We start from the raw sequence: 9,478 nt of genomic DNA, 5'->3' as shown, positions 1-9,478 counted from the left end.
AAGGCATATGGTCGAGTGGAATTGAGCTATCTCGAGGCCACCATGATAAAACTGGGTTTTCATCATAATTTTGTACCCTTTTGTTTTATTAGTGGTTTTGCCGTGACCTTTTGGTGTTATACAATGGCGAGAACTAAAGACTTTCCATCGAGGGATACAAAGCCATGTGTCATGCACCGAGGACTTGGCACCACCTCCCTTTGTTTTATTAGTGGTTTTGCCGTGACCTTTTGGTGTTATACAATGGCGAGAACTAAAGACTTTCCATCGAGGGATACAAAGCCATGTGTCATGCACCGAGGACTTGGCACCACCTCAGTATTGGCGAGAACTTTTTTGCCAATGGTTGTGCAAATCATTAAATTCGATTTCCCCGAACCTCCACCATGTGTCGACCTGTGGGCATGGCGTCACGAGCAGCACCGCATATATAATGCTTGTTAATTCACACACAAAAACCAACTTGTAAGAAAAAATCATTTGGCTTAGGGGCACGGCCCCCTCAACCTTGTATGTAGCCCCGCTGTTGTATATCATGCTTGTTAATTCACACACAAAAAAAGGTGCTCGAAGATCCGCCGCCACACTGGTGCCGGCGGACCCTCGCTCCCAAAGGCGAGGCAGAGGATGAAGAGGAAGCTTCCGTGTCGACGGTGGCCGGCGACACTTTTGTGGCCATGACAACACAACTTGGCAGGGCAATGCAGGCAGGCAGGCAGGGAGATACTTGTTGGATTCGATGGACACTTGAATCTTTCCTAGAGAGAGACAGAGATTTGTAGAGAGAAGATAGTTTTGGTGGGTGGGTGAGTGAGTGAGTGAGTGGCCTTGGCCTTTTGGTTGTTTGTGTTGCTCTGTTCCCTCCAAAAACCAGGAGCACCACTTCATCCTCACCTCCGCTGCCTTCCACTCATCTCCCTCCTATCCACCACCTTCCCTCCCGCTCCTTAACCTCCCACCCCTCCCCCCCGCTCACCTCCCCCGCCCCTACCCACCTTGATCGATCCCCGTCCACACTCCCTCCCTCCCTCCCTCCCGGCGCCATGGCCGCCGTCACGGCCGCGGCCGTCTCCCTCCGGGCCGCAACCACCACCTCCACCTCCCCGTCCAGCGCGCCGCAGCACTCCCACTGCAGCTTCCCGTGCGCCGCAAGAACGACCGCCGTCTCCCGCCGCGGCGTGCTCACCGTCCGGGCGCAGGCCGTCTCCACGGATGCGGCGCCGGTGAAGGAGAAGAAGGTGTCCAAGAAGCAGGAGGAGGGGGTGGTGACCAACAAGTTCCGGCCCAAGGAGCCGTACGTGGGCAAGTGCCTGCTCAACACCAAGATCACCGCGGACGACGCGCCCGGGGAGACGTGGCACATGGTCTTCTCCACCGACGGCGAGGTGCCCTACAAGGAGGGCCAGTCCATCGGCGTCGTCGCCGACGGCCAGGACAAGAACGGCAAGCCCCACAAGCTCCGCCTCTACTCCATCGCCAGCAGCGCCCTCGGCGACTTCGGCGACGCCAAGACCGTACGCTCGATCCGTCGATTCCGCCGCTCCGTTGGCACTGCTTGTCGCTGACTGAAATCGATCCGGCTGCAGGTCTCGCTGTGCGTCAAGCGGCTCGTCTACACCAACGACGCCGGGGAGGTCGTCAAGGGCGTCTGCTCCAATTTCCTGTGTGAGTCCCAACTCCCAGAGATGAGGAAATCTGCATTTTTCGGCTCTGAAAAATCTGAAAAAAGTATTCAGACTTAACAGTGTTCAGTTTAGTTCAGGCCTTTTGCAGTTCAGATATCAGGATGAGTTAATCCTTCTTTTTTATTAAATTATACACATTCCTGCTAATGCTATTTCTTCATTGCAATCCAAAATAATTATCTCGGCAATGGATTTGGCAGAATGTTCTTCTGTTGCATTGCATCCCCTGTACTTCCTTTTCGAAAAATCAATCGCTAGTGTTCAGTATTCAGAGTCGGTTCAGTCGAGGCTCTGCAGATCATCAATAATCTGTTTCTTATGCTAATTAGTAGCTATTTTAAAACTCGCTAGTATCTCATTCTCATTATCGTGGCTATTGCATCCTCCTATACTTATGTCTGAACAAGGTGTTAGTGTCCAGGCTTCAGAGTCGGTTCAGTTCAGGAATTGTAGACCTTAAATAATCTGTTTCTTGTGCCAATGAATATCTGCATCATGATTTACTAACGCTAGTCAGCTCAGGCTCATTTAAATTTGTGTTTTCTTCACTGGAATCCATGAATCTTATCTCTGCAATGGATTTTACAAGTTGGCACTGTCTCGGCTGCTATTCTTCAGTTGCATTGCATCCCCTTGTACTTCTCTCTGAAAAATAATCTGCTACTGTTCAGAATTCAGAGTTCGTTGTATTCAGGCTTTGCAGGCTTTCCAGATCATCAAGATGTGTTTCTTGTGCTGATGAATTATGTATATTGGGAAACATAAATTATGTCTGGATCACCATCTACGAACACTGGATTTAATCACTGCTATTTTACAAGTTGGTAGTGTCTCATTCTCACTGGCATGTTTGTTGTTTACCATGCTAATGCAGGCGACCTGAAGCCCGGTGCCGATGTCAACATAACAGGGCCGGTAGGCAAAGAAATGCTCATGCCTAAAGACCCAAATGCTACTATCATCATGGTGAGCCTGAACCCGATGATTAAAACATTCAACAATTCATCCATCACAAACTGATGGCCAACTAGTAATTTCAATGTTGTCGTTTGCTTGCAGCTCGCGACAGGGACCGGTATCGCGCCATTCCGGTCATTCTTGTGGAAGATGTTCTTTGAGAAGTATGAAGACTACAAGGTAATACATACATAGTGCTTATGATGTTTGTCTGCTATTCCCTGTCCCACCTGGTACTGAATACCTTATGTTCACAAGAAACCTGAATCAACAAATTAATGTGTGAATCCCTTGTGCTCTTGTGCAGTTCAATGGCCTAGCCTGGCTCTTCTTGGGAGTTCCGACCAGCAGCTCTCTGCTCTACCCAGAGGTCGGAACATCGATCACCTCTCGTAGCCTCCATGAGATTTTTCTCTCCAAGTGCTACTTCATTGTTTCTTGTGACACTTGATCATCTTTTTTGGCTGCACCTGCATTTGTGAACATCAGGAGTTTGGGAAGATGAAGGCGAAGGCGCCGGACAACTTCCGGGTCGACTACGCCATCAGCAGGGAGGAGACCAACGCGGCGGGAGAGAAGATGTACATCCAGACCAGGATGGCAGAGTACAAGGATGAGCTGTGGGAGCTTCTGAAGAAAGACAACACCTATGTGTACATGTGTGGACTGAAGGGCATGGAGAAGGGTATTGATGAGATCATGATCCCATTGGCTTCAAAAGAAGGTACTACAATACATTCTTCTGAATTTTATTTATTTTTGTTGATACAATAACTTGAGCAGTTTAGTGCGAATGGCGCTGAATTTTGCGTCGTTTTGACGATGCTAGGGATCGACTGGATAGACTACAGGAAGCAACTGAAGAAGTCGGAGCAATGGAACGTCGAAGTCTACTGATTCATGTGTTTCTCATTCTTGGCACTTTCTTGTGCATATGTGCCGACGCACGCCTATTCGTGCGATCGAAGAGATTGATGTACGTACATAATAAAAGTAGATAAAGGGTGTATTATTTCTGATATTTTTCATCCTGGTTTATTTCAACTCCCAACTATATATCCACTACTATCCCCTCTGCTAAAATTCACCAACAGTATTTCACTCAAATAATGCCATTGCCATGTATACAGCTCTTACAAATTTGCAGTTAATTAGAACATTTCACGTATGTCCCCACGAAAAAAATACACTTCTTGAAAAACATAAAACATACAAAACGTGGCGACATCTAGTATACATATTTTCTCTGAATGTCTATTAGTTTTGGTTTAGAATCTTCAGATCATTATCCTACCGAGTGTTGTCTGGATCAGAACCTAAACAGCTTCACGACATGACTGACAGTGCCCTGAAGCTTAATTTACACCATTAATGGCGGTCTCACAAGAACATGGGGAAAAAAAACTGAAAAGTGTTGGAGAACTTATTTGCTGCACTTGTTAACACCCACCCAATTGATGGGGGGCTCCTCTGTTTTCCCAATCTTCAGTCAGGGCTGCATCTGGACTTGCACCTGTTGTTGCTGTTGCTGCTGGTGCTGCACTGCTTGCTGCTGTTGCTGCTCTCTGTCATCCTCTGCAATTTTTGGAGGCTGCTGCAGGGCCTCCTGCCTCTTGCCCCACAGCAGCAGGTACAGCCCACCTATCACCAACACCGATCCCAGCACACTGCAAAAGCGCCATTATATTGTCAGGTGTCGAGTCGAGTCAATCATGCGTGGACAGTGGACACTAGGCAGGTGCATGCATGATCTCTCAGTGTCTGTCTGAAACTCTGAATCTGCATGATCAGGTGTGGTGCTGGTGGAATGGTGAGGTGTCGCAGTATTACCTTCCGAGGTAGAGCGTCTCGTGCAGCACGGTGAAGTCCATGACGGAGACGATGATCTGCACCACCGGGATGAAGGCCGCCACGAACACCGGCCCCCGCTTCTCGATGCACCACGTCAGCAGCACGAACGACACCCCGCACCCCACCACGCCCTGGACGAATTCAGACAAGCGAGCTGGTCGTCAGTGACTGACAGTTGATACAAGTAATTCAGTTGAGGTATGGCGGCGTACGGCGTAGAGGATGGTGAGGATCTGGAACTTGGAGGTGACGAGCCAGGCGGCGAGGCCGAGGCTGCGGTGGGCGCAGAGCCCGACGGCGGCCACCTGGAGGAAGCTGAAGGTGGACATGAAGGCGTTGCAGGAGTAGACGTAGGGGTACTTGCGGGCGAGCCGGCCGTGCAGCAGGAACCAGCAGGAGAGGCACACGCAGTTGCCCAGGATCGCCACCGTGCCCAGCGTCCACCTCTTGCCGGCGGCAGGGTCGGCGCCCACCGGCGACGGCGCGGAGTAGTGCAGCTGGCCGTGGTGGGCGTGGGTGAGGGGCACGCCGCGGTAGAAGGTGAGCACCATGGCGCCCGCGAGCGACACCAGCGTGCCCGCGAGCTTGGCGACGCCCGTGGCGGTCCTGAGCTTCAGGGACTCGGACCGCGTGGCGGCGGCGAGGAGGAAGGTGAGGACCGGCGCCACGTTGGAGAAGGCCGTGACGAAGGTGGCCGTGGTGTAGCGCAGCGCCACGAAGATCATGTACTGCCGCAGCGCCGCCCCCAGCGCCGCGCTGGCGAAGAGGTAGGCGAAGATCTCCAGCGTCATCCTCGGCCGCGCCTTGCCCTCCCGGAAGTAGGCGATGGGGCCGAGGAAGATGGCGGCCGTGAGCTGCTGCAGCGTCACGAGCACCAGCGGGTCCAGCCCGCCGTTCATGGCCACCTTGACGAGCGACACCATGACCGCCGCGATCGCGTTGAGGAACACCATCACCACCACCGGCCACACCCCGCCGCCGCCGCTCCCCCCTCCCATCGCTCCGCCACCAACGCGCGCAGGCAGGCGATCGAGCCGGTGGAGAGGAAGATATGCGGCGAGCGGGCGGGCGAGCAGGTTGGGTCGGTGTCAGGCGGGCTTTATAGCCGTGAGAGAGGGAGGAAGGAGAGGGCGAGTGGGCAGGGATTGTCCATGGGAGGGAGGGAAGATGATGCAAGAAAGAAGAGGGAGAAAGCGAGGGAAGGGAGGGAGGGGGAATCGTTTCAGGTACGGCGCGCGGCTTTTGGTTTCGCCACCACCACCACACCGCCGGGAAAGGTGACCGGACCAGACACCGGAGCAGAGGCCAGATCGGTTACAACAGACGGGAACTGTGTGGTGTGCTGTGGGTAGCATGCAAGTGTATGCCTCTGCATCATCTACGTGTGGTGTGGTGTGTTGTGTGTGTGTGTGAGAGAGAGAGATGCATCACCTCATCGCCTCATCTTTTGGTATGGTAGCTGCTATCAATCATGGGCTGGGTGCCCCAGCCAGCCAGCCACCTACACCTATCTATCTATGATCCGTCTTTTCCCAAAGGCGGCAACAAAGAAGATCTTTTCCTCCTTTATCCTCTCCTCTCCTCTTCTCTTGATTGTGCATGTATAGGTTGCTGTTGTTGTACGTTGTAGGTTTGGAAAGAAGAGAGATTCTCTACATTTTTGGATATGTGTTATCTCTTACTGTTATAATACTATATAATATGCACATTTCACAAAAAAGATCTTTGCTTTCTTGATCCTCTCTTAGTTGTGCAGAAGATTGGAGGAGATTTCATCAAAAAAGGAAGGAAGGAAGGAGGAAAGAAACTGGACAGGGCGTTGGATATGTGTTATCCCTTGCATTTTGGTCCATGCCATGGTCGGCGGCGCTAGAGCTAGCCCTACTTGTAGGCCTTTTGATCTCATCACCTATCTTGTACTCCCTCCATTCGGAATTACTTGTTTTGGATTTGTCTACATACAGATGTATCTAGACTCATTTTAGTGCTAGATACCTCCGTATCTAGACAAATTTAAGACAAGTAATTTGGAACGAAGGGAGTATGTTATACGGCGACAAGTGTGCGTACCACAAGGTTGTACAAACGGTCACTTTCGACCAAGAGTTTATGGGTACGTTTAATTGGATGGCAGCCAACAATCGCCTTACCATTTTTTCCATGTTGACCGAGGGCGTTGGCGTGCGTTTGGTTGGATCATGGCCAGGATTTTGAATATACGCCAAAGTTTTGGCCAACGGTTCAACCGTTAATTTGTTGGGCGTGGCTGGAGGATTCTGTGAGAATGAGTACTACGTCTTCTAACTGTGTGCTTCTTTGTGGTTCGGCCTGGACCATTGGTTTGCTTACAACCAAGGAATCCTGTTCCCTGATCCCTCTTTGTTAAATGAACTTACATGGGCAAATTTTGCTTTTGCTCCTTTTATTGTCAACTAGCCCAACTATTCTGCACGGATCCTGGTAATCGCTTTCTTATCATGTGGTGTTATCGAGAGGTTGCTAGAATGTCAAACTCTTTCAAACCTAAATTCAATTTTTGTTAGTGCACCACTATAGGGCATGTTCTTTGGCAGCTTAAAAAATAAGCCGCCTTCTTCCCATCTTATTCCATAAGCCGCCTCTCATTCACTAGGTCCTCTATACAAATTATGGATAACTAATTGGCAAGGCTCAAAAATTTAAGGGGCAACTTACTTTTTTAAGCTGGGGAGAGGTAGCTTATTTTTTTAAGCCACCCAAGAACTAGCCCTAGGTATTCTCTAGGTAAGAGGAACTCTATCACAATCGCCATATTCACCCGAACTGCATAATAACTGCCATGTGGAACACGAACCACAAAAAGCAGCTCCACCGGAGTTGCTATCCACACCTCAATCGCCATCATTTTTGGAGCTCCCTCCATATTTGGCCTCCCAACCTCCATATTGAAGGATGGGAGGGATACTTTAGAGAACACTCCATAATTTGTTGGGCGTGGCTGGAGGGAAAATTTTCGTCAACCATCCCACTGGAATCGAGCACTGCCTTCAAACTTCGAGTCGTCATTGTCAAAATTGAGTCGTCGTCGCCGCTGGAATCGCGTCATTGCTCATGCAGCTGATTACCCCCGCGAAGCTCCGTGCCATGGCTTTTGGAGAGGAAGGTCATCGTGGTTCATAGGAGCTTGAGGCCCATGGAGTCAGGTGCAGGACCGTGTCGTGCACATCCATGACGACAGCTCCTAGAGAGAGGATGGTCGCCGTAACTCGTAGGAGCTTAAGCCCATGGCGCCGTCATGTGCTAGTGCTGCTGGGAGCAAATAGCCCAGTGTGTCATCAGGAGGAGTAATCCGTAGTTGGATTACTAGGTTGATTTGAGGGTAGCCATGGGACGCTGGCTGGCTTGATCTAAGAGTAGCCACGGGCGATCTGGAGAGGGTGGTTCGGACGTGTGGTTGCGGGATGAGAGATTAGGGGAAAATAAAGCGAAAGAAAGAAGGTGCCCCACAAGGTGAGAAAAATTTGGAGGTTGGAATATAGTGAACCTGACTTTGCAGGCAGCCTAGTCAGCATCCATATTTTTGGCGATCGACTACATAACCAATATGGCGATTCTCAAATTATGCAACATCTGCCAGAGTTGCTCTAAGCCACCTACACCCATCTATCAATCTTCCTTTCTCCAAAGAAAGCAACAAAAAAGATATTTTCTTCCTTTGTCCTCTCTTGATTGTGCATGTAGGCTTCCAACGGAAAGGAGACCAGTGCATTTTTTTTATCTATGAACGCACATACGCACATCCTGCTCCTATGAGCCGACATATCATTTTGAGATTTACGAAGTTACCGTAGGTGCCTCGTCGTCGAGGGGAATGTCTCCTCCCACTGAATGCGCATCGCCGGAAATTCTGAAATAAATGCAGGAATAAATGCGAGCTGGGGACACCACAATCCCTCTAACCATCCAACCACAGGTTGGTTCGCGGAAAGATATTTGCTTTATGTGTTATCTCTTGATTGTGCATGTTACATTTTTTCAAAGAAATGAAAGAAAAACTGAACATATAGGATATTTGTTATCCATTCGCATTTTGGTCCATATGCATGCATTGTCGGCGGCGCTAGGGCTATAAAAACATGGAACAACTAGGCATTTTGATCTCATATGTGATAGGGCGGTAAGTGTGCGTGCCAAAAGGTTGTACAAGTTGGCTCTTCTCGCCAAGAGCTTACCCGCTCACTTCCTCACCACATTTGTGTGACCTTGTGGCGGGTTTTATTACTCGGTTCTAAAATCGTAGTGGATTTCTTATAATATATGATAACTTAATTAAATGGACTAACATTTGTCTAAGTTTATTTGAGATTAAGTCTCAGTGTTTGAAGATAATTGTTGACCCCTTAATTCTTCATGTCCAAGTGTTGGCAAGGTGAAGGATATTTCTCATGGCTTTGCCGATTCAAGATCATATTAAGTCCTTAGGTATGCTGATACTATCCAAAATGATTAACTGTGTTGGGTGATAATCAAATTCCAAAGTCACACAAGCACCTCAATCATTTCCCTACTATCTCTCACATTTTACATTATTTGGTGCTACCGAGTTAGAATTCTAGGTGTAGCCTATATCTCATATACCCATACCTATCCCATTGTTATTTTTTTTTTCATTTGAACCATCCGCTTCTAAGAGAGAGCCACCAAGTCACGTGTCTTTCTCAAAGGAAGTTCTACTCTAACATCCATGCCAAACCTTCCAATCTCTATTATCATCTTTGCTTTCAAGCGAATCTTTCAAGGCTTCATCCTATGAATGTCTGAGTGTGGCAAAGATTTTCTTTGGACGCACAAGCAACCTTATCTAGTTACTTATGGAGGGTGTGCACCTCGTATATCGGCCAGGTGTGCTTGGGACCATCAATGTGTGAAGGAACAAAGGGCTTGGAGATTGCTTACTTTGTGAAGATATACCCCGAGTGAGGCTCGACCTTGATGGTCGATAAGCC

At 49.2% G+C, this 9,478-nt stretch overlaps 2 protein-coding genes across 2 annotated transcripts; one reads left to right on the top strand and one right to left on the bottom strand.

The window, feature by feature from the left end:
- The first annotated feature begins 947 nt into the window (after positions 1-947).
- LOC123148043 (ferredoxin--NADP reductase, leaf isozyme 1, chloroplastic) lies at positions 948-3,663 on the top strand. The gene is made up of 7 exons (XM_044567399.1): positions 948-1,514; positions 1,587-1,665; positions 2,560-2,651; positions 2,745-2,822; positions 2,950-3,012; positions 3,132-3,366; positions 3,472-3,663. The coding sequence occupies exons 1-7, from the start codon at positions 1,044-1,046 to the stop codon at positions 3,537-3,539; spliced, it is 1,086 nt and encodes a 361-aa protein (XP_044423334.1). The 5' UTR covers positions 948-1,043; the 3' UTR covers positions 3,540-3,663.
- A 54-nt stretch (positions 3,664-3,717) lies between these two features.
- Positions 3,718-5,906, bottom strand: LOC123148042 (WAT1-related protein At3g30340). Its single transcript, XM_044567398.1, has 3 exons — positions 4,706-5,906; positions 4,473-4,624; positions 3,718-4,309 (listed from the first exon to the last, which is right to left on the bottom strand). Exons 1-3 carry the CDS (start codon positions 5,489-5,491, stop codon positions 4,132-4,134), a joined length of 1,116 nt encoding a protein of 371 aa, XP_044423333.1. The 5' UTR covers positions 5,492-5,906; the 3' UTR covers positions 3,718-4,131.
- Between the last annotated feature and the right edge of the window lie 3,572 nt (positions 5,907-9,478).

This window comes from Triticum aestivum, chromosome 7A (assembly GCF_018294505.1).
Source record: "Triticum aestivum cultivar Chinese Spring chromosome 7A, IWGSC CS RefSeq v2.1, whole genome shotgun sequence".
Lineage (NCBI taxonomy): Eukaryota > Viridiplantae > Streptophyta > Magnoliopsida > Poales > Poaceae > Triticum > Triticum aestivum.
This window is presented reverse-complemented; position numbering and strand designations above follow the sequence as displayed.